Source organism: Acartia tonsa, chromosome 6, assembly GCF_053477335.1.
Source record: "Acartia tonsa isolate MP-2025a chromosome 6, ASM5347733v1, whole genome shotgun sequence".
Taxonomy (NCBI): Eukaryota; Metazoa; Arthropoda; class Copepoda; order Calanoida; family Acartiidae; genus Acartia; species Acartia tonsa.
Window position 1 is genome coordinate 4,996,347 of NC_137265.1, and position 26,334 is coordinate 5,022,680.

General features: G+C 30.7%; 1 protein-coding gene across 2 annotated transcripts; it reads left to right on the forward strand.

Annotated features, from left to right (window-relative positions):
* Nucleotides 1–342: 342 nt before the first annotated feature.
* LOC145321639 (regulator of G-protein signaling 20-like) lies at nucleotides 343–21,527 on the forward strand. Of its 2 annotated transcripts, none has more exons than XM_080163124.1 (8): nucleotides 343–431; nucleotides 6,731–6,787; nucleotides 9,753–9,817; nucleotides 10,481–10,569; nucleotides 14,339–14,416; nucleotides 16,577–16,683; nucleotides 17,209–17,316; nucleotides 18,725–21,527. In XM_080163124.1, exons 1-7 carry the CDS (start codon nucleotides 376–378, stop codon nucleotides 17,300–17,302), a joined length of 546 nt encoding a protein of 181 aa, XP_080019250.1. In that variant the 5' UTR covers nucleotides 343–375; the 3' UTR covers nucleotides 17,303–17,316; nucleotides 18,725–21,527. The 2 variants fall into 2 exon arrangements, with proteins under 2 accessions (XP_080019250.1, XP_080019251.1); XM_080163125.1 differs by having other exon boundaries at nucleotides 6,737–6,787.
* The last annotated feature ends 4,807 nt before the right edge of the window (nucleotides 21,528–26,334 follow it).

The window sequence follows — 26,334 nt, forward strand, 5'->3', positions numbered from 1 at the left end:
TTTACTTTGCTTTTTATTAGATTTAAGTTTTTATGAAATGGATTTAATAAAAGAGATATTCAAAGAGTAAACGGGACATAAAACCTCTTTTAAAGTACTATTTTCTTTTTATGGAAAGAATGAAAATATTTACATTATTGTCGTATACAGGGTTTTACAAAAGAGGTATAAAACTTACAGGGAATGAAAAAAGGAAGGCAGTTCTTTCTTATATCTTGTTTTAGGTGTATGTAGAAACCCCTTTCTGCACACTTATTATTTACACGAAATCTACTTTTTTTTTGAATTACGAAATATAATTTAAAAAGTTCACCATGCTTATAGATTGTTACTTTTGCAGGGGCAGGGGGGCTGGCGGGGGCTACAGACCACTGTATGAGGGATATCAAGAGTATGGGAGCCGCGTGGTCGGTACTAGAGTGGCTTGTCGGGTAAGTATATAGTGTTAGAATAGCTGCGTACCTGCCCTATAGCCGCGTGGTCGGTACTAGAGTGGCTTGTCGGGTAAGCATATTCTTACAATAGTTGCTCAGAAATAAAAAAAAATGATTTGTTTATTACACTAGTCCCCAAAGTTTTATAATATTGTTTTCTTATTCGTTGGCCCAACAACTTTGGAGATTTTACTTAATTTGATTGGTTGATAGTAAGTTGAGTATTCAAACGTTTCAACCGCTAATTTTAATCTACTGAAGGGGTAATTTTGTGTGTCATCATTGGGGATGTACATGAATTTATCGGCTATTGTCTTATCCCTTTAGGTCCCTGTGTTAGAATAGTTGCGCATCTACTATATCCTTATAACTTTAGAGTAAAAAGAATTGGGCTCGGCAGCCTTGCATTAGCATAAATATTTACTAGTTTGGGTGCTTAAAAAAATTTCAATAGACAGAGTCCAGTTTTGAGAATATGTTCATACATCTGAATTTTATTGTTAAGCTACTCTACAAGTCAGGAGGTCTGTCCGTCCGTTCATCAGTCCAACAATAACGCCTATGAGAGAAGTATGCTTTTCTGGCTTCTATTTATGATAGAATTTTTGGTGAAGATTTCCCTGTATCCAATCATATGATTTACTTGGTCCGGTGGTCTGTCGGACATACTTCAAAATGCATATATACTTTTTTTAAAATGATTCTGCCTATCCATTCAAAAGAAATGAAAATACTGTTTTTAAAACTCCCAAAATACTATTTTTATTTCTTGATAGATCATTTTAAATAATAATAATTAAAGTTCTAGAAAAGTGTTATTTACGAGATTAAAAAAGAAGCGAAGTTTCAAAAAAATTAGCTAGTTGACTTTTATTATATAAATACACATGGTCAAATGTTAGATGTACTATTTGGCTGTAGGTTGATATCATTTTATGAAATACAACAGGACAATCCAGTCTAAATATTTTTTAGCAGTAATAATTAAACAAACAAAAATCATCGAATTCGAAACAATTTGTAGTGATCTATAATACAAAGTAGAACGATGTCTGTCTGTCTGTTTGTTTGTAGCAAAGAATCTCGCTAACCGCTGAACCGATCGGGTTCTCCTTTACAGGGTAGCTTCTCATAGGTCCCGGGAAGGTTTATAACTATTTTCTTTTGGGGTGGGACACCCCCAACCCCCCTAAAAAATGAAAAATACCCTCTCCCCCAAATTTATATTTTTTTTAAAACTAAAATTAAAAAAGTGGGATGGACTACACCTCCCCCCCAAAAAAAAAATCCCCCCCCCCCCTAAAGAAATTTTTTTTACCATCTTATTTAAAATCTAAAATACGAAAATTTGGTTTGATCAAACCTCTTGGGGCCCAAGCCCCTAGAGGCTAGGGGCGAAACCGCTAGTCCTATTATAAAAAATAGTGATTTTTTGTTTATCCGTTAATATCTCACTGATAGCATAACTGATTAATTAATCTATTTTTCACATCTGGCCGGGATGGTTTTAGGCTATTTTTCATTTAATTGTAACCAATATAATTTTAAATAATTCATAATTATTTTAAAAGTTTTGCCAACGATCTCACTTAAACAGACAGATATGGTTAAAAAATGTTAATGTGTTATTAAAAGAAATACTTAAAAGCACCTTTTAGATAATATTTGTTACAAATAAAACATATTTTAATGGAAAAAAATGAAACCATATTGGTAAATTTAACAACAAAAAAGATATATTTTTGTAATGTAATGTGATTTCAGTATTCAGTTAAGGAGTTGAATCCATTTCATAGAAGCAGAAATATAATATGATTACGGTTTTGACCCTCTAAAAAACGTAATCTACCATTCAACTTTCCCCTCTCTTGGTGATGATATCATCAATGCTGATACTATTTTTGAAATGTACCATTCCACTCTCAAGAGAGGCGAACCTGGAATGGTGGTCAAAACCGTAATCATAGATTATATTTTTGCTTCTATAAAAATGAATTCAACTCCCTAACTGTTGAACTATAATAGTATAATTTTTAATAATAATAATATAGAGTATAATATGGGCATGAGTTTACGAGTACAAGATAGTTGAGCCTAGTACACCTCTTTTAGTACATGTCAGTGCTTGTAGAGGTTTTACTACTCACTCTTTTTAACTCTACATCCTTTTATTCAAAGAATCAATAATAAAATTTAATAGAGAAATATAAAATATATTTTGTACATCCTGTATTTGATCAAATAATATACATACAATTTATTATAATGGACATAAATTTTGCATTATTTGTCATAAAACAAGGATAACAACATCCATAAAAAAGAAGCTTAACAAAACTGACAGCAACATATATAAAATAGCAACGTATCAATATTCAAGAATGAATAAACGTCAAAACAAAAGTTCTTTTAAATCTGTCCCAAAATTGAAAATGCATGCAATTTTTTTAGTACTTCCATCAAAAGACTTGATTATAAAGATAATTAAATCATATAAGAGTGCCTGATCGTGCTAGATATCTATTATCTATTATACAAATTATCTATATAAAACATGGTATTCATATTATATAATTTTTGTTCGAAAATTTTTAAAATGAACCTAAAATGAAGGTATTGCAAACAAATCACTTTAGATGCTTTGAATGTTTTGATTGGAAGAGAAACTACTTAATTTTCTCAACTACCTCAACGGATTTTTTTAAAAATCAGAAGAATGTGATAATCAATTTTTGAAAGCGAAGCTTTTCTATAATTAGGGTCGGTCCGTCCGTCCGTATGTATGTCCGTTCGTAACGGATAGTTTTTTTTCGTTAATTTAGGCATGTTAGAATTGTCCTCTTATCGATTTCAAACTTTGCATGATGATTCCTATAGTAGTTAGGTACGATTTATAAAGCGTAACAACTCTAATCAAGTCCTAAAAATGTCAGTATGTCCTTCAACAAAATTATGTATTTAAGTTTTGTTTTATGTTTTGCAACAAATTTACGTATAATCTTGCCAAAACATATATATTTATATTTTGTATATTTAGTTTAGACACTCTAAAAGAGTTAATGTTCGTCGGTCATACCGTTTCGGAGCTTCGCTTTTACGGATGTTGCCATCCTTGGTTTATTATAATCATTTTCCTTTAATGGATAAACTCTAAATGTAGAAAAGTTTCACTTTTTTAATAAAAGCACTTAAAAAAACTAGTTGTTAATTTTATAAGAAGGCTTTTTGTCCTAAAGTTGCATAAGTGTGTTTCTAGAAATTTCAGTTGAATTTTTAGTGCTTATACGCTATAATAAACAAGCGGCTGTGCCTCTAGCCTCTAGGGACTCTGAAGAGATTGAGAAGGACAAAAAATAGCCTTAAACCTCACAGTACCTCTTTAATTATCTCATACGAACGGAGATGCTGTTTATGACATTCAAACGCCATGGTCCAACAACCGGGGGATAACCAAGAGGAGCCAAATGTCTCTTTTTCTGTCCAAACAACCGGTGTATTCGGTCAACCCATCAGGCAACCAACCCTTTGATTGCACGACCTTTGTTTTATAAGTCCTTACTGTGCATGGTAATGAGTTTTGGACCAAAGCATTCTCTCTACTCTAAATATTAATGTCGCGCACATGACATATTAACAGTAGGAACCAATTTTAACGTCTTTAGTTATGACGTGGTGTTTTGCCGATATTCGAACCTATCACCTCCCCGACGTCGAGCGAGTGTGCTACGTGTTGAGCCACGGTCGCGGGTTAACCACACATACTTAAAAATATAAAATACCCTAAAACCATCCTATGACCTAATTAGACTATTATAAGTTATCAAACTGAAAAAAAATATTAATATTGAAATTTGGGTCCTAGGACAAACGCAAGAGTCCCAAACGTCGGATTGGACGAACGGAGGAGTGGGCACTTAACCTAACCTAACCTATTTTAACCATATTTTAGGTTTTTTAAATGCCTAACCCCTGCGGGGGGCTTATTTGTATATTCATATCTTAACCTAACCTAACCTGTATAGAAATACTTACTTAAATTAATATTTTAACACTCCTGCGTTTGTCCACTCCGACGTTTGGGACTCCAGCGTTTGTCCTGGAACCGAAATTTGGATCTGGTGCAGATTACGGTAAAATGCAGTTTTTTTTTATTGTTTGCCTTGTGCAGCAATATCGTGTAAAGCCTATTCCATTCTATATGCCTTCTAAAATTATGTGCTTTTAACATTTTACCATAAACAGACAGCCAAAATCTTAATATATGTATACACTATACAATGAAAAAAAATTGTACATATTGTGTTAACGAAAAATAGTAAATTAAAAGCAGTTTTTAGTAGGTATCCTGAAAACTATAAACATGCGCAGAAACATGAGGATATCCTATAAAATAAAGTAGTAAGCGTTTTTGTCTGTCCCAAAGGATCTCGCTAACCGCTGAACCGATATTGTTCTCCTTTACAGTGAAGCTTCTTATAGGTCCTGGGAAGGTTTTAAACTATTTTTGGGAAGGGTGTCTTCACCCCCCTCCCCCCCCAAAAAAAGTTTTTTACTCTTTTGAAACTCAAATTTAAAATGGGATGAGGTCGACTTTTTCCCCTTCTACCTTAAGTGCTCCTAGAGGCTTTTAGGGGCGTTGCCGCTAATTTCTAATATAGAATAGCTGCTGAAATGAAAAAAAAAATTACAAAAAATCCAGCAAGTATGCAAGTTTGCTTATTCTGCTGAATTTTAGCTTAGCTAAAATGAAAGATAATATTGTAAAACGTTATATAGCAGGATCAGTAAGAAAATTGAGTGAAATACAAACTACCTAACCGTATATTAAACTTTTCTTTAAAAAAAGATAGTTTTAATTTTCATAAGATGCTTACTACATTAGTATGACCTGCATGGTTAGGGTCCCCCGTTGGGTATACATAGAATAGATTTTTAAAAATTTATTTAAAAAATTATGGGGAAGGGAGGGGTTGTTTGTTATCAAAGCTAAACCGGTCACTTTTAGTGGTAAAATGTTTAAAAAAAAAGAAAATTCACCTTATCAGATGCAATGAATAAAAGCCTACTCACAGATAATCAGAGATAGAGAGGACAATGGGCTGTTTATTACATTATTCCCAAAAGTTTTGTAATAACGCTTTCTTATTCGTTTGCTTTACAACTTTAGTGAATTTTGATTGGTTGTTTCATTAAGTTGAGTGTTCAAACGTTTCAACCACTAATTTTAGGGATAATTTTGTGTATCATCATTGGGGATGTACATAAATTTATTGGCCATTTTCTTATCCCTTTAGATCCCTGCAGGTAATAATTTGAAAATTTCTGAAGAAAATCCACTTTAGTAAACAGCCATTCATTTATTTACCCTTCTGAAGATTGTATAATCTAGAACACGTAAACATTTAACAAGAAGTCATTGTTCAAAAATTTCATTAGATATTTTTTTCTTTAAAATTACGACTATTTCAAATTTATATTTTTGATTCATTCATATAGTTTTGGTGTTTTTATTTTTACAAACCTTTGATGCGCCTTTAGCCTCTAGATGCTTTTGTTTGAATTTTAAAATGTCTTTAAAATTTGAATTTTAAATAAAACTAAATAGATTAGTAATTCAGGGATCTAAAGGGATAAGACAATCTCTCATAAATTGATGAACAACCCAATGATGATGATCATAATTACCCCTTCTGTAGAATACAATTAGTGGTTGAAACATTTAAACAAAATTCAATACAAGTTCCCAAAGATGTTAAGCCAACGAATAAGAAATAATTTTTGGACCGTGTTATACACTACCCAATTCTGATTCCTAAAACAGTAGGTACGATTTAGAAAACGAATCAACTCTATAATCATTACCAAAAAGTTTGTACATCCATCTAAAACTTGCTGAATTTTCACTTTTTTAAATATTATTTTGTATAGTATAATTAACCTAATCATCTAAATTTTTTGAACAATTATTTCTAATTTTATATTATTCTAAGCTAATTATCTCTATAATCAAGTCCCTAAAATATTAGTATTTCTTCAAACACTATCCTGTATAGGCGCCTTTTTTCATAAATGCAAATCATCTCTATAATAGTTACCAGAAAGTTCGTACATCCATTTAAAACACAAAGTAAAAATGTTAATATGTTAATATGTCTTTATACTCAATTTTCACAATTCTGACCTTCTGCAAATGTTAATGTACGTTTGTTTTAACGTCTGATTATGAAACTTCGCTTTAAAAGGTGTCGCCATCCTTGTTTCCCTATTATTTTATGAATTGATACTTCATTTTTCAGACTCAGCTCTAAAACTGCAAACAATAACCTCACAGATGGACAATCTGAAGATTTCTCGTAAGTTTTTCTTTTTAAAGTTTATCCATAACATTAAAGTAACATGATGTATGTCTGTCTGCCTCGCTAATCGCTGAACCGATAAGGTTCTTCCTTACCATGTAGATTTTCGTAGGTGCAGAGAAGGTTTATAGCTATTTTGAGGGAGGGGGTATGAATCAAAATCGTCTATATCTATTATCTATAATACAAAGTAGAACGATGTCTATCTGTCTGTCCGTCTGTCTGTATTTCCCTTAAGATCTCGGTAAACACTAAACCGATTGTATTCTACTTTTCAGGGAATATACCTACTGGTCCTGTGGTGGTTTTAGGCTATTTTCTTGGGGGGTGGGTGGAACACCCACAACTCCCAAAAAAACAAAAATAAATACCCCCCATTTATTAGGCAATTAATTTAAGATAATGCAAATTAATTATCGCAGCACCAGAAGTACCTAATTTTTTTAAAGTTACCTCTTGGGGCAAAGCCCCTAGAGGCTAAGGGCGAAGCCGCTAGTGTCTATTATATACAAACAACTTCTATTTGATGTCATCATATAGTCGACAAAAAGGAAGCTAATGTTTTTTGCAAAGAAATTGCATGTCATGTCCATTTTATGTCAGCCTTGACAACTTTCATTCTAAGCTTTTTGTCGAAATAAACCCTAGCATATTCATGTCGACGAAATGCCTCTTTCAGACTGATCAACTACCACTTAAGATAATGCGAAATAAATCTGTATAAAAATTTTAAACCTAGCCAAAACAGAAAAAAATACTGCGTTTTATGATTGTCAGAACCAAATATTAAAATTTTATTCAGTAGATGAATATACCGGAACTTATATTACAATATTTATTGATTTTTATTAATATTAATATGTGTATATTATACATATATTTTTATAGTAGCGAAACTATATTTTAACTTTGGACGCTTTTGTAAAAATTGTATTAACCCGTCTGTAATTTAAGATAGATTGCCCGAATTTTTTGTGATGATTCTCATAACCTACTTTTTTCGCTCTTCCATCCATTTTAAATGATGGCATATGCGTCTGAAATTTATGTTGAAGATTCTTCTCAATTTACGTCGTCACTTTTTATGTCTGTCTATGTGTATATTATAAATAGGATGGTTACAGGTGGCAAGTTTATTGGGTTTTTAAAAGCGAAGCTTTTCTATAATTAGGGTCGGTCCGTCCGTACGTCCGTCCGTCCGTAACGGATAGCTTTTTTCGTTAATTTAGGCATGTTAGAATTGTCCTATCGATTTCAAATTTTGCATGGTGATTCCTTTAATAGTTAGGTACGATTTAGAAAGCGTAGCAACCCTATAATCATCACCAAAATGTCCGTACGTCCACTTTAAACATGTTGATTTTTTTACTTTTTTAACAACAAATTTTTATGTGATCTAATCATCCGATTGATCTGATTTTTGGTATATTGATTCCTGGGACAACAAAGTATAATGTAATAAGCGAAGCAACTCTATAATCAAGTCCTAAAAATGTAAGTATGTCCATAAACATTATCCTGAATCAAGCAGTTTTTCAACAAATTTACTTACAATTTTGCTTTGACTCTTATACATTTATATTATGATTATTCAGTTCTGACACTATACAAGTGTTAATGTCCGTTTGTCCTACCGTTTCAGTGCTTCGCTTTTATGGATGTTGTCATCCTTGTTTTGTCAGGCACCCCTTTATTGCCCAATAGGTTCAGTGGTTATATTACGGAGATATTTTTTGTTTCATAGATATTTTTCGTTCTATGTTCTCTCCGCTAATTTTAAAATGATTGCCGTCCTTGTAAAATCTATTCCTATTGTATTCATATTTTATATGTGCACAATTGTATAACAGAACTTGTAAATACTTGTAAAATATTCATTAGAAAATAAGAATAATTATTTTAACAAATTTCGTAGAATAATGTGAAAAAACTTATATTAAGGTTAAAATGATTATCTTTTTAATAAAGTATTATGATGTTTGTCTATTTTGTTCCGAATGATCTCTCTAACCACTTAACCGGGTAAAGTTCTCCTTTACAGGGTAGATTCTCTTGGGTCTTGAAAAGGTTTATAACTATTTTGAGTGAGGGTACCACCACCCTCCTAAGATAAATTGCCCCTACAAAAGAAATACAATTATTTGCCACTGTTTCTTTTTAAATCTAAAATAAAAATTAATTATCGGATTCAATTCCCCCATCCTAGATTGCTCCTAGAGGCCTCTAGGAGGCGTAGCCGCCAATGATAAAAAAGTTTTAGAATAATAACAAGAGCTGGATCTTTAAATCATTTCAATGGTGCGCCTAATCGGGGTGCGCCGAATTTCAGCCAATCACAGCGCGGCATTTCGTAAAATGCTGTGCTCTCATTTTTGTGGAAAAATGGCTCACCCCGATTTAACGCACCATTGAAATGATTTAAAGATCCAGCTAAGGATAATGATAAATATTTTTTCTCCAAGGATTGCTTGTGGTTCGACCATAAGTACCCCCCTAAATTAATTATTTCTGAAAATAAAGAAGAAAAAAAGTATTTATTTATGAGTTAATTTTTTTAGGGGGATATATCTAATAGGGGAGGGGGACATATCCCCCTCCAAATGACCAAAAACTTTTTAATGACTAATGAAAAACTTCTCTGACAATTATTAAAATATAAACGATCTATTAGCCGTTAACGAGATCCCATTTGATATACATACAGACAGATTGACATCATATTATTTAGTAAATATGATATATCTACCTATGAAATTAAGGATCGTGTAAAGTAGCTTTTGTTGGTTATTTAAGGTTAGGTTCAGTTAGTTAAATGTCAATGATTGCACTGCAGGGTTAAGAAATTGGCCCTGCAGGGTTAGAAATAGGAGCTAGAAATAGGAGAAAAAGCTATTATGAAAAAACGACGAAACACGCTACTTCGTTTTCTTTACATGATCTGTAATTTTTTTTTTTTTTTTAGTGATTTGACTAGCACCGAAGTGAAATCTTGGGCAGAATCATTCGAACAGCTCATGGCTAGTAGATGTAAGTTTATTGGAAGCAAAGCTTTTCTACGTTTGTAAGAACCTGTCCTTGCGTCTGTCCGTCTGGATAAATAAGATTGTTCTGATCGTAAATTTTAGAATTTTCCTATTGATTTCAACATTACAAAGTGATTCCTGAAAAGGGCAATTTGAAAGCTAATCAATTCTAGAATTAATACCAGAAAGTCTGTATGTGACTTTAAATGTCCTCATTTTTAAGCTTTTTGAATCTGGATGTTATTTTTTTAAATTTTAAGTTTACTCATATTTTGCAACTTTAAATTTTTGCAAATTTTTCTTTAATCATCAAATATTATTCTGTTTTTTTAAATGTTATTTTCCTCCTTTGTTGAAGATTAAAATTTATAGATTTGCGTATCAGAATAGTTATTCATAATAGACAGCTGTCCGCGGATATTAAAAAAATAAATACAAGATTTAAACCAGTTTTGTTTGACCCGAGGGGCCGAAGGGCAGGGGCCAACAAAACTTGTATTAACTTTTTGATTTTTAATTTAATATTTTTGGAAAATATGGTTACATGATTTTTCAGTATGGGTGAAAACTTAACCGGTTCTAATCCAGCGGTTATTAATCCGTTTGGAAGCCATACTGGAAATACTTATATGTTGTTTAAGGTTTATGATTAATCTTTTTTTTTCAGCTGGCCAGAGAGTTTTTAGAGAATTTTTACGTTGTGAATATAGCGAAGAAAATATTCTCTTCTGGCTGGCTTGTGAAGAGCTGAAACAGGTAAAAAATAATCAGCAATCCGAGGATAGTCAAATGAAAAAAAAATCAAGATTAATTCCAGTTTTGCTGACTTTCAGTGTCCGAAAGACCGGGCCTAGAATCTTATATTAATTTAATGCTATTTTATTTTATAATCATTAGCGGCTGCGTCCCTAGCATCTAGGGGCTCTATATTTGAATATAAAATGGCAGAAAATAGTCTAAAACTATACACAGACATATTTATAAAAATAATATAGCCTAAATCCATCTTAGGACCTATAAGGATCTCCACTTTAAAGGATAACCATATCAGTGTTCCAGATCCTTCGCTACAGACAAAAAAAAGCTTACTACTTTATATAATAGAATGGAAAATTTTACATAATACAATACGATGCATGATTTTTCGTCAGGGCTTAGAACTGGTTATAATCCAGCAAATACAAATCGGTTTCGAAGCCATACTAGAATGCATATTATGAATTAAATTTACTTTTTGAAAGACACCATATCAATAAGTATACCTAAACGGCGATGTCATTATCCGACCGACTTTGAATACAAACAAAATGAAGGAAAGTTTGATTACGGCCACAATAGGAGATTGTGATATTTTGTAGCTGAAGCCCAAAATACATAACTTTTGCACCACGTCGTCTTCCTGTGACGTCACAAAATGAGGGAGATGAGAGGAGAAGAGGGAAAGAAAATCCCTAAAAAAGAGATGGAGAATATGACGTCACATGAAGACGACGTGGTGCAAAAGTTATGTATTTTGGGCTTCGTCTATTTTTTACACAAACAAACTATACATTTAACTCTACGTTAATCAAGTTTTAAAAAATCTTCATTTTTTCTCTTTACTTTATCTTTAGTACTAGCGGCTTCGCCCCTAGCCTCTAGGGGCTCCACCAAAAGATGTTATATCAACCTAATTTTTCATATTTTAGATATTAAAAAGTAAAAAATATTTTTTTTAGGGGGGGGGGGATTTTTTTTGGGGTGGAGGGGGTTTGTCGACCCCCTTTTTTAATTTTAGTTTCAAAAGAAATATTTTTTTTTTCATTTTTTGGGGGGTTAGGATGCCCATCCCTCAAGAAAATAGCTTAAAACCACCACATGACCAATGGGTATGTACCCTGAAGAGTAGAATCCGATCGGTTCAGTGGTTACTTAGATCTTAAGGGACGTACTGACAGACATCATTCTACTTTGTATTATAGACAACAATTTTAGTAGTTTAGACTTAAGAAAAACGTTTAATGATATATTAATATTAAAATTTCAGAATATAGGTGACGATAAAAAAAACGATTCAAGATTAAAAAGGTTACTACTTAGAATTCACATTCTTAAAAAGATTTTACAAAAGATTACTTTTTGAAAATTTCAATTATTTTAAAATTTTTCTCTCTAATTTGTTGTCTTTATTAGTTGTATGCTTGTTATCTACTCATATTTATAGACATTCACACAAAATTTACAAATTTAATTTTTAAATAGTGAGGCTATATGTAACATTAGGTGAGGTAGGGGGGCAATTGACAGTTAGTTATACTGGTTTAAAATTACAGAGTTTAAACATAAAATAATAATTTTGGAAATATTGGGTGATTTATCTCGGGAACCCTCCCTAAAATAGTATTAAACCTTCCCTGGATCAATGACCATATTTGTTTACATAAACACCTACAACAAATAATCTTACAGTAATGTGTAGACACCATATTTGTTTATATAAACACCTACAACAAATAATCTTACAGTAATGTGTGGACACCATATTTGTTTACATAAACACCAACAACAAATAATCTTACAGTTATGTGTGGACACCATATTTGTTTACTTAAACACCTACAACAAATAATCTTACAGTAATGTGTGGACACCATATTTGTTTACATAAACCTACAACAAATAATCTAACAGTAATGTGTGGACATCATATTTGTTTAAATAAACACCTACAACAAATAATCTTACAGTAATGTGTGGACACCATATTTGTTTATATAAACACCTACAACAAATAATCTTACAGTAATGTGTGGACACCATATTTGTTTAAATAAACACCTACAACAAATAATCTTACAGTAATGTGTGGACACCATATTTGTTTACATAAACCTACAACAAATAATCTAACAGTAATGTGTGGACACCATATTTGTTTACATAAACACCTACAACAAATAATCTTACATTAATGTGTGGACATCATATTTGTTTACATAAAGACCTACAACAAATAATCTTAATGTAATGTGTGGACACCATATTTGTTTACATAAACATCTATAACAAATAATCTTACAGAAATGTGTTTTTACCATATTTGTTTACAAAAACACCTACAACAAATAATTTTACAGTAATAAGTGAACAACATATTTGTTTACATAAACACCTACAACAAATAATCCTACAGTAATGTGTGGACATCATATTTGATTACATAAACCTACAACAAATAATTTTACAGTAATAAATGAACACCATATTTGTTTACATAAACACCTACAACAAATAATCTTACAGTAATGTGTGGACACCATATTTGTTTACATAAACACATAAACAATAAATAATCTTACAGTAATGTGTGGACACCATATTTGTTTACATAAACATCTACAACAAATAATCTTACAGAAATGTGTTTTTACCATATTTGTTTACAAAAAGACCTACAACAAATAATTTTACAGTAATAAGTGAACACTATATTGGTTTACATAAACACCTACAACAAATAATCCTACAGTAATGTGTGGACACTATATTTGTTTATATAAACACCTACAACAAATAATCTTACAGTAATGTGTGGACACTATATTTGTTTACATAAAAACCTACAACAAATAATCTTACAGTAATGTGTGGACACTATATTTGTTTACATAAAAACCTACAACAAATAATCTTACTGTAATGTGTGTTAACCATATTTTTTATATAAACAACTACAATAAATAATCTTACAGTAATGTGTGGCAACCATATTTGTTTATATAAACACCTACAACAAATAATTTTACAGTAATAAGTAAACACTATATTTGTTTACATAAACACCTACAACAAATAATTTTACAGTAATGTGTGGACACCATATTTGTTTACACAAACACCTACAACAAATAATCTTTCAGCTTGTTATTTCTAGAAATGCCCAAACAATATTTTAAAATTCAACAAAATGTTTTTTTTTAACAAAACAAGGCTTTGACGCAATATTTATTAACGTTCCATGGAAAATATAAGCTATTTTGTTTTAAACTTTTCATAGAATTCTAAATCTAAAAAGATATCTTTTTATTAGAATTATGCAGCTATTGGAAATAGATTAATTACCTCGCTAAGGCGGGATTCTTATCCACCGGCCATGTATCCCCCACCCCCCTTACCTATTTTCAATTTATTTTTTTAAACAGTAGGAGAATCAATGTTCGACCTGGTACTTTGAGTGAAATTGCAACGAAGAATATAAATTGTATGGGACTTTGTATCAGAGAGAGAGATGGAACAATGGGTTGTTTATTACACTAGACCCCAAAGATTTATGATGACGTTTTCTTATTCGTTGGCTTTGGTGAATTTTGATTGGTTGGTTTATTAAGTTGAGTGTTTAAACGCCTCAACCACTAATTTAAAACTACAGATGGGATTTTTTGTGTATCATCATTGGGGATGTACATTGTCTTATCCCTTTATATCCCTGTTTCAATGCAGCCAAATGATTAAGAATCGAGTGTATAACTATAATATTCTTATTTAGGAGAGAAATCCCGAGAAGGTAGAGGAGAAGGCGAGAATGATTTATGAAGATTATGTTTCCATTCTTTCACCCAGAGAGGTAGCATTCAATAATTTTTACATGGGAATTTTTATGGTCTGTCTGTTTGTTTTTCTGTTTGTCTGTATAACTGTCTAGTCTACTGTCTTTATCTATCTTTCTGACTATGTTTTCTTTCTCTCTTTTTCTCAATTAATGACGTAAGCTTATCTTATCATTTTAAACAGCTTTATTACAAATTAAACGTAGTCGTTCATGTTTTTTTTTTTATTTGTTTTGTATTTTGACATTTAAAGATTATTTACACGTAGCTGTCTATAGTGCCCTAGCAAAATGGGGAGACGTCACTGCTTTTGGCCTACCTATTCTAGTGACGTCATGAAATTCCCTATACCCCATCTCTTTCTTAGTGTTTTTCTTTCCCCCTTCCCTTTCTCTTTTCATCTAATATGACGTCAATAGAATAGGTAGGCCAAAACTTGTGACAAATATCCCCATTTTCTTAGGGCACTAAACACAGCTACCGTTTGTAAAATAGCATAAACAAGACCTATATATTAAATCTCTAATTAGACAAACACATACAGACAGACATCTTGCTTCTTTAGCATTTAATATCCTATTTTATAAAGCAGTAAGCAATTTGTCTGTAGCTAAATATCTTGCTAAACGCTGAACTGAAAAAGTGCTCCTTTACAGTGAAGCCTCTTATAGTTTTGTTTTAAGCTATTTTTGTGCCCTTTCATATCCCTAGATTCTAGGGACGCGGCCGCTAGTTGTAAATATAGAGCATCCTACTGGGTAAAAGAAAGATTCCATATTGTATCTCTATGAACAAGGACATAATTATCGTAGCGTAGCGTAGCATAGCATAGAAAAATATAAGTTCTGAGTTTTAGACAATGGATTGTTGCATTTTGTTATGAATTTTGATAGAAGTTGCTTAAATAAGAATGCACTTTTAACGGCAAATGTAAATAGAATGCAAAACACTGGCACAATTACAGTTTAATTTTATTAGGGAATTTATCATGGAAAGAAAACGAAGAAGCGAGTTTTGTCGTATTTTCACAGTAACTTTTCTCCTATTTCTATCCCCTGCAATTATTAACATTTACCTAACATAACCTTGCAAACGCTAGTGTAAAAATACGACGAAACCCGCTACTTTGTTTTCTTTCCATGATTTATTTCTTGAATTTATCGACTTACATACCTTCCTCATAGAAAAGCTGCGTCTAAAGCTTTTCTAATTTTGATCAAGAAGTTAAAAAACAATAAAATTATTTGATTAGGATAGATGAATAAATGATTATTTTGTACTATATGCAAAATAATATTTCTTATTTAAACTAAAGGAACGAATATTTTTCAATATTGATTTTTTTCATTCAATGACCTTTACAAGACTGACTAGATTTTTCTAGATTTAATAGCCTCTCAAACGTTTCCAAAAACTACTTTTTAACACTTAAAAACCTTTTTAGAGACCGTTTATTATTGTTTTCTCCAATGTTTTGTTTCAAATCACAAAAATTAGCGACAAATTTTTTGGTGGTCACAGGGCACAAGCAAACTTTTCATGGTCATCTAAGAACTTTAATTAATCAAAGTTTAATGTTGTTTCCTTTCTTTTTTATTCAAAAGTGTAATTTAATTCACATTTAACATATTTATGTTTCTTTATGATCATACTTTCATAAAGCTTTATGCCTTACCCCCAAGATGGTGCCTAACACTACAACGGTGCTCTAATCTTGCGGGGCTACCCTTTACCCAATATAAAAAGATACCCCTCCATATGTTAATCTTTTTCAAATAAGGGGTTGGGGTTCTGTGGTTAGGAAATTTAAGGGAAATATCCAAATGTTTTATATCATTCTTTTACCATTTTCAACAAATTAACACAATTTAAACGTTTTAAAGTTCTTAATGATCATGCTTTCATAGGAATAGGAAACTTTGAACAGTACCTGCAAAGAAAAGCTGAATCGCTCTACAAAATTAATCTTCCTTATGTCTTTAAAAGGAAAAAGCAGCTAAACCAATTTACCAAACACACAGTGGGCTAAAAAAAGATTTAGCTTTTCCACCTCCTTAACCCCAATCCCTCCCTTGCTACTAGATAAGCAAATAGACCAATAAATGAAATCAATATTTAACGTCAATGTTCCCTTTTTATAATATCCACATACATATATTGTAAATCCATTATTTTAGGTGAGTTTGGATTCGCGGGTGCGAGAGAATCTGAAACGGAATATGATGTCGCCCACCCAGCATACATTCGACGAAGCACAACTACAGATTTATACTTTAATGCATAGGTTGGTCAGGTTTTATTTTAGATGTGTATCATCTATATAATTATCTGTATTTTAAAGGGATAAGACAATGACCGATAAATTGATGTATATCTCCATGATGATACACATAATTACCCTTTTTGTAGATTACAATTAGAAGTTGAAACGTTTGATCACTCAACTTGATTAACCAACCATTCAAAATTCAATACAAGTACTAGAGGAAATGCTATTAGAGTGCCCTTAAAGTCAAATATATGAGAGTGTATTTTAGTTAACACCTCTTATTTTTCAGTCGTCAAATTTTTCAATATTTTCCAATGGCAGTTATGACAATAATTTTATGTATCAGCATAACTGCTTTGCTAATACCATTATCGTGTATATACCGTTTTACGGTTATTGATTATAAAATCAAATTTTTAGAGTAAAAATCACTAACAAAAAATTTTGCATGTAAAAAGCAGTAGATGGGATTTTCATGTAAAATGTTATTTGGAAATCAATAGAATTATCATTTTATCTTACTTTATTTTTGCTTTTCAGAGACTCTTACTCCCGGTTTGTGAATTCTCCCATCTACAAAGAATTATTACGGAGGACGGGAGCCGAGCCGTGTGTTAATCTTTCAAGTATTTAATATGGATATACCAGGTAATTATAAGCAGGGATGTAAAGGGATAAGACAATGGGCGATGAATTGATGTACATACTCAATGATGACAAACAAAATTACCTATTCTGTAAATTACAATTAGTGGTTGAAACGTGTGAACACTTATTTTATTAAACCCACCAATCAAAATTCAGTAAAAGTCCACAAGGTTGTTTAGCAAACAAATGAGGAAACGATATTATAAAACTTTGGGGACTAGTGTAATAAACAGCCCATTGTCCCCTCTCTCCCTGGGTAGCAAACTGAGTTGAGGTGGTGAGAGTTTGAGTATAATTCTTCATGTGTTGACTCGAATTTCTCAGTCGCAATAAAATCACGCAACTCACCCCCCCCCCCCCCATCCCATTGTGTAAGAAGGGAGAAAACTGGGTGGTTTATTTACTTCATTAATGTACATCCCCAATGATGATATTTAAATAACCCCTTCTGTAGAATTAGTGGTTGTAACGTTTTGACACTCAACTTATTGAATCAACCCATTAAATTTCGATAAAGTCCCCACAATTGTTAAGCTAACCAATTAGAGAGTGCATGGGGACTAGTGTTATAAACAGTCCATTGTCTCCTCCCTCCCTCTGTAGGTATATGAACATGCATTAAAAGAAAAATTAAAATTTAAATTGTTCCTAGTATATTATCCTAAAACGTAAAATATATTTTTTTTTATTAAAAAACACTTAAAATGTTAGCAAATAATATATTCTTAAAAGCTTTGTTTGTTTATGTCATTTTTCAAGTTAATATTTTGTTGAAAATTAATAAAATTTAAACAAGGAAGAAAAGATCGTTATGTGTCGATATTATAATTTTTTCCATAATTTCATTATTATCATATTAAAATGCCACTAGAAACCTCTAGAGACACATGAAGTAAGGGGGGAGGCGACCCCCCATTTTTAATTTTGATTTTAAAAAGAAAAAGTAGAAAAATTGTTGAGAGGCTGTTATTTTTTCTAGGGACGATTTCTGTTGGGAGATTGGTGGTACCCTACCCCTAAATAGTCATAAAAATTCCCTTCACTTATAAGCTTCACTGAAAAGGAGAACTATATAGGTTTAGCGGTTAGCGAGATCCTTCAGTACATACCGATAGACTAGACGTCCTGTTATTTTGTGTTGGATGTAGAAAAGACGTGGATATTAAGACAGGGGAAAAATTGTCGTCAATTCAATCTAGGTTGCTAACATTAACATCACTTAATGGTCAGTTCGTTCATCTAGAAGAAGGGGATAGAGAAGTGGGGATGAATGGGGGGGATCGTTATTTTTGTCAGCTACAAGTTTCACTTTATTAGAGTACATGAAAATCTGGTGTAAGATCCATTTTTACTGGGTTTATTTTATTAGCAAAACTACTCTTAAATTATAAATATTATCTAATTTCAGGGTATAATATTGGTGTATGTGATGTTGCGAGAACTGCTTTTTCTCCACTACTAGATACAGACTAAATATGGTTTCATACAGTATTATTATTCATATAACTATCATTATGTTTATATTCGTTCCAAAGCCAAAGCTTGAAAAGACACTGAGGTTACATAAACCCATTCAGACGTGTGAAAAATAGTATCCAAAACCTAACCTAACCTTACATCTATAAAAGTTTTTAAAAAATATGCTTAAAAAAACTACTAATTGCTTTCGGACTCATTGATTTCCCATAAAAGTTAAAATATATATATATATATTTAACCCGATGTGCATAATTAAATCTAATTTGAATCTCTAAATTTTACTCTAAGTATGTACTACTTACATATTATAATTTTTAAAAACACTTCTGTTCTTTAATTATGTACTTAAAGATCAGTGATTTCAATATATTGAAAATATTCGATAGTGATTAAATTTATGACCTCAATATGGTCATAAAAGATATAAAATGGGTATATTTAAGCTTAGGCAATAGTAAATGCACAATTAATGATGGACCAAAAATCTAAAGTGATTAAAACCGCCAAAGAAAAAAGACTGAAATCTGTGAATTCAAAAAAAGGTTAATAAATTTATTAGTTTAATCTCAATAAAATTTAAAAAAAATGGCGAAGATTATTATTAAAAAAGATATGTAAAATATTTCTGTAAATGATAAGATATTATTGTGTATATTTTTTTCCAAAACTTAATGTTTAGTATCTGAATGTGGAATATTGTATGTATTAATTATTATTAAAACTGTTGTCAGATTGCCGCGGGTTTATTTATTTGGCGTCAAGTGCAATTTATGGTGAAATATTGCTGGTGACGAATGCTTTCTGGTTCCTGGGATTGTTACAAGGTTCCTAGATCCTGCAGCAAAAATGTTCCCCTAAAGCCTAGGTTCTGTACTATTTCTCGTAATTTTAGATCCAGTAACCTTGTAATAATCCTAGAATCTAAGAAGCAATCGTTACCACATATATTTCACCATGAACTGCAACTGACCCATTATTTGCCAACCACTTCTCATTGGAACATGATTTTGAGTCATATAAAAGAACCAACAGGGTCTTTTACATACTTCAAACTTTGGTTACATTGAGAGGTTTTGTCTGTTTTATTTTTTATTCATATTATTTTTTCTCCTAACTTTGGCATTAAATAGTAATTTTAATCAACTTAAACATGTATAACATAAACATTTTATGAACAATAAATAGCATTTATATAACTAGTTCACTCTAATAATAAAAGTATTTTTTATATATAAAAAAACTCTCTTTAGCTGCATTAAAATAGTAAATAATTTTCCTGTAATATATTAAATTGTATATAACATCACAAAACTACTTTAACTTTACTTTTTAACTAAAAATTAATCTCTGACTAATCAATGCAATTTTTATTATCTACTATGTGTTAGGTTAAATTTTCTATATTTAAAGGTCAGAAATGGGATATAAGAAATTATGGATATGTAATATTTTTTTAAACAAGCCAAAATATTAAGACTTATTACAGAAAAGGATTAAATAATTAAAAATACATAAGACTGATTTTTTACTTGCTTAAGATTAATAAACAAAAGCTAATTTTGAGATTGTAATTGTTAGGCAAATGTCATTTCTTAAACTACTAATAAATTTCTCTTTAAAACAAACAATGTTTAACCTAATTTTTGAAAAAATGTTATAATATTTTATTAGAAATACACTCTCAATAGCTGTTAGATTTGTGCCAAAAGGAATAACAATAACTGGAATTACACAGAAGTAAAACATACCTTTTTCTTAGGTATATAACTTTAATGTAAATTCACTTAATATTAAAAGTTTTGGCCCAAAACGTAGTAATTTTATTTAAATTTTTCCCATTATTTATATTTTTTTTTAATTTATGGGGTTTAAACTTTACTAATTTTGTTTATGTGTATATTAAATTTATCGCATCGTATCATAAACAGCTTTCCGCGGATATAAAAATGTACAAATATAAGATTAAAACTAGTTTTGTTTGCCCCGAAATGCCAAAGACACGGGGTAACAAAACTGGTTTAATATTATGATTGTACATTTTTACATTAGTAGAAAACTGGATATAATATGATGCGATACATGATTTTTCAGTAAGGCTTGGAACCGGTTCTAATCCAGCGGATATTAATCGGTTTCGAAGCCATACTGGAAAAATTTGTTATCAGTCTCTATTACACGGCGCTAGTCTGATCAACAATCATCGTAGTCATGAGTCAAGTTGGGGCCGCGAAACCAACTGTTTAAAAATTTTTGTACAGATTTTAATCAATTCTAATCATTTCATATTTGTATACTTTTTGATGCGCACTACTTATGTATGTTGTCAGTGTTTTTATAGTAAATATTTTTAAGTGTCATGTCACACACAACTTCTGTAAACTTATTATTTTTTTCAATATTATTTTACAAGTTAGTGATAAAATATTTTATTTTGAGTAAATTGGTTAATAATAAGAATAAATAAAGCTTTCTAAAATGTCTTGCCACGGATAATCTTAAGTAACCCAAGAGCAAATTTAGTTAAATATTTTGGTTTAAATATTTTAAAAATATTATCTTTCAAAATTGTAAATTATTCCACGAAAAAAAATCTGGCAATGATGAAAACTTATTTAATTTTCTATATACATGTGTTTTGCATATATTTCTAGTGTTAATTTTATCAAAATTTTTATCGTGTTATATTAATTATATATAAAGTGTGGAAATAAAGATGAGATGTAATAACTTAATCATTTCTTTTAATTTTTTATAAAGACCCTATTCATATAGGGATCTAAAGTGATAAGACAATTATACGATAAATTGATGTATATTCCCTATGATCATGATCAATATCATACACAAAATTACCCCTTCTGTAGATTAAAATCAGTGGATTAAACGTTTCAACATTCAACTAAATGAACCAACCAATCAATATTCATAAAAGTCCTCAAAGTTATTACACCAAAGAATAAGAAAGCATTATTTTAAACTTTGGGGACTAGCACAATAAACACCCCATTGTCCCCTTTCTCCCTGATATTTATTTATGCCACGGTTAGCTCTTTTCGTTAATTTAGGCATGTTAGAGTTGTCCTAATGATTTCAAACTTTGTATTATGATTCCTGTTAGGTACTCTAAATTCGTTACCAGAATGTCCCTTTTAAACATGTTGATTTTAATTTTATTGACAACTCTTTTTTAGTATGATATGGTTATTTTTTTCATCTGTTTTTTTGAAGAATTATTCCTACGAAAACAAGGTAAACATTTTAAGCAAAGCATCTCAATAATGAAGTCATAGAGATGTAAGTATGCCTCTAAACAGTTCATATACTATTTTCTTCAAACCTTTAAATTGATTTTCTGATTATTAAGTTTTGACACTCTACGTGTTCATTTATAAAATATTGAGTTTCCTGTTTATGGATGATGTCATCCTTGTTCTATTACATTACTCTCAAAACTAAGAGCGAGTCATTTGAGAGGTTTCGTGATTTTTAGATATATTTTGTGTAGTTTGACTTTACAAAGGCGTTTAACAATCAATTAAAATGGATATTTATTTTTTTGTTGGCCGTTTCTTTAGAATGAAGTTGTGTACACGAAGAAAAACTGTGTAGAAGATTCACAATGCGTTAATATTGTACTTTTTGAAACACTGGTACATCTCAAGGAGGCTGGGGACAATGGGCTGTTTATTACACTAGTCCCAAAAGTTTTATAATAACTTTTTCTCAATGATGTGTCTACTACATATTTAAAATATTAAGTATTCCAAACCCTAAACGTATCGTATTTCGAGAAAAATCAAAAGGGAATTTAGAGACATGAAAATATTGAAATTGGGGAATATTAATTAACGTCGGCAAGAATTCTATTTCAAAAATATGATATTTATTCCCCTCTCCGTTCGTTCACAAATACCTCCCTATTTCTATTTTTCTAAATATTCAAATTTCTTAATATTTATTTACGAAGTGCTTCGTAAATAAATAGAAGATTTTGAAAAATAATAAATTTTTACGTTTTATATTTCTATTTCGAAATAAATCACGCAATCTTAAATGAAGTATGTTCGTTAAACAATTCCGAAATAAAATTTACTAAATATATTAGACTTTTAGGTTCTTTCTATGAAATTAATGTGATGACATAATTTCCTTACTCCAAAAAGTCTACCTGTTAAGAATACAACATTTTAGACGTCTTACTTTTTTCATTGCTTTTTTTACAGGGTAAAATAAAAATTCTTCCTAATATTAAAAAAGTATAATTTTGCATTACGTAAAAAAAGTATATAACGATAATGAAATATATTAAAGTTAACTTATAATAGTTTGTAATTGTATTTGTAACAATATATTTATAGATTCCCTGTTATTTGATATCATCCGTTTCCGGTGTATGCTGTTCAATTTATATCAGGGATAAATATATACACAAAAATTCCTCCAACAAATTTTTATTATTTACCATGGTCAAAACATATTAAAAAATCTTATTTTAAAAAATGTAAATATAACGAAATAAATTATATTGAAGTTTCTAATTACCCATGTACATTTCTACCTCGTGTCTCCATGAGGTGCACACACACATAGTTTTTCAGTCCTTATTTGAATTTCAGAGTGTATTGACACGTCATACTACGCGTTAGTTAGATACAAAGAAAAGTGAAAAATAATAAAAAATTTAATTTACAATGTGAAAACTTCAAATGGAATTATATTAATACAATAAAATGACAAGTGATAAATATTATTTGCAATTGAAAAAATAGTTATAAAAAAAAGAAGAAAGAAACAAAGTCAAGTGTCAACACAAGATCTAATTCTGTACTGTCGTCCGAAAAGGATTATTGTAGTCTATTGTTTTGCGTGAATGTCATAAGAGTACATGCACGTCAAAATAATAGGCTATGTTTTCTATTTCGGAAGGCGGTAACACTTAATCATTTAGTAGAGTATATTAAGGTAAGGATTTTGTAATAATTTGTAAATATAAAGTGAAAAGTCTGTTCGTTATAACTTAATTATTCTTATTTTGCCTTTTGGTAATTTCAATTTTAAACGCACAGATTTTATACTGTGAATAATTCGGCAAGCTCCATACTTTGTTTTTAATTATGTTTTTTTTTTATTTTTTTATATCGTTCCAAAATTACAAAGTATCGGGTGTGTTTTATCGATAAGTCTTAGTCTTACCTAAAAATATTGAATCCCTGTGTTCGAAAAGAATTTCCGTGCATTTTTTTACGTCGTTCAGAACGGCTCGGCTTCACATTAGTTAAAAGTGAGTTTTTACAGTAATAATATGATTTAACGGTCTATTTCCTTAAATTAAACTTAAAAACCATATGTTACCAAATATACACACATCCGCAGCCGTATTTCTAGATTCGGCTCCGCGTTTTTTTGCGTTGAAACTCGTTTTTAAATGTACGCTCATATTAAACCTGATTATCAAGCTGTTTTTAAACAAATCTACTTACAATTTTGCTTTGACTCTTATATATTCGCATTCTGATAATTCAGTTCTGACATTAATGTCCGTATTTTTTTTACATTTTAACAACAAATTTTTATGTGACCTAATTATCCGATTGGTCTGATTTTTGGTTTACTGATGTTTGAATGTACAATAATATAAGCGAAGCGGCAAGTACGCATTTTTTCCATCACCCTTTAATTGAAATTCAAATTTATTTTTGGATATGACAGATGAGCATTCATATAGGCGCTAAATAAAAAAATATTAGATTTTTGCATTTTAAAGAAATTTATAAACCATACGAACTTACGAAGGAAAAAAATGATATTTAGCGTGATTTTTTTCAACTTTTATAGAAAAGCAAAGTTGTTAGGAATTGCTTTGAGTACAACATATAAAAAAATTAGCCTTCTAGGATCATTGGTTATTGTTTTATCTCTTACGTAAGTTGGTCAAAAATTGATTTTTTTAAATGTTAAGGTAGGGTACTGTGCTTTTTTTCTTCTTAAAATTTTCATAGCCTTCGATTTTTTTAAAAACTATATTTTTATGTTTGGTTATCATATACCATCAGAGGAAATCAATTTGGGCAGGTTTTAGGCTAGATTTAAATTTTTGGACAAAAAAATATGCGATTTTAGGTACATCAATTTTCAAGCCCAAATAAACCGGTTTTAAAATGATTTTTTCAAAACAAAATATAAAAGCAAAGTTGTTAAGCATGAAAAAATCTCTAACATATTAAAAAATTTTTGCTCGTTTTATGATAAAATGAAGGTTTTTTATTTTTTATATAAAACAGGCGCAACTTGTTACCATGCACAGTTGGGACTTCTCAGAAAAAGGTCATGCACCACAGAGAGTTGGTTGTCTGATGGATGTTACTTAACCTAATATTGTTTGGACAGAGAAGGGTGCGTTAAAGTCATCCTTAGTTCTCCTGGATTGCTGGACCAGGACCTGGACAGTACATCAAGTTGATAAGGTCCTTGACTGTAATTCCGCCCGTACGAGGTAATTACGAGGTAAACCAAAGTCTCTAAAGTTTATAATAACATTTTCTTTTCGTTAGCTTAGCAACTTTGGGGACTTTTAATGAATTGGGTGATTGGTTGGGTGATTAAATTGAGTGTCCATCTGTTTCAACCACTATTTGTTATCTACATTTTGTATCATAAATTGGGATATTCATCAATTTATCGGCCATTGTCTCATCTCTTTAGATCCCTCGTTATATTATAACAATTTGTTATACAAAAACCTTTAAATAGCATCTTATGTTATATTTATAGCAGCAAAACTACTCTAGAGATAACTTGGTGCGTCTGTCCATCTGTATGGCTAAGGGGAAACATGAATTTCTTGACTACTATTTAATGTAGAAAGCTAAAATTTTTGGTGAAAACTTGTAAGACCTATGCACATCAAGGCTACATTTGTCTTTCCTTATTATATTATACCAGGGAGGGAGACGACATTGGGCTGTTTATTACACTTGTCCACAAAGTTTTTTTGTCTAACAACTTTGGGGACTTTCAAAGAATAATGATTGGTTAGTTCAATAAGTGTCCTAACGTTTCAACTACTAATTGTAATCTATAGAAGGGGTAATTTTGTGTATCATCTTTGGGGTTGTACATCAATATATCTGCCATTATCTTATCCCTTTAGAGCCCTCGTTAAATTATAACAATTTGTTATGAAAAAATCTTTAAATATCATTTAATGTTATATTTTTTTAGCAAAGCTACTCTAGAAATAACTTGGTGCGTCTGTCCATCTGTATGGCTAAGGGGAAACATAAATTTCTTGACTACTATTTAAAATGGAAAGCTAAAATTTTTGGTGAAAACTTGTAAGACCTATGCACATCAAGGCTTCCCTTATTATATTATACCAGGGAGGGAGACGACATTGGGCTGTTTATTACACTTGTCCACAAAGTTTTTTTGTCGAACAACTTTGGGGACTTTTGAAGAATAATGGTTGGTTAGTTCAATAAGTGTCTTAACGTTTCAACCACCAATTGTAATCTACAGAAGGGGTAATTTTGTGTATCA

Bases quoted from the DNA above. Each gene is read 5' to 3' on its own strand.
- LOC145321639 (XM_080163124.1), top strand. From the start codon at position 376: ATGAGGGATATCAAGAGTATGGGAGCCGCGTGGTCGGTACTAGAGTGG. The intron at 9,818-10,480 runs GTAAGTTTATTG...TTTTTTTTTCAG, and splicing joins ACAGCTCATGGCTAGTAGAT to CTGGCCAGAGAGTTTTTAGA. The intron at 14,417-16,576 runs GTAGCATTCAAT...CCATTATTTTAG, and splicing joins CCATTCTTTCACCCAGAGAG to GTGAGTTTGGATTCGCGGGT.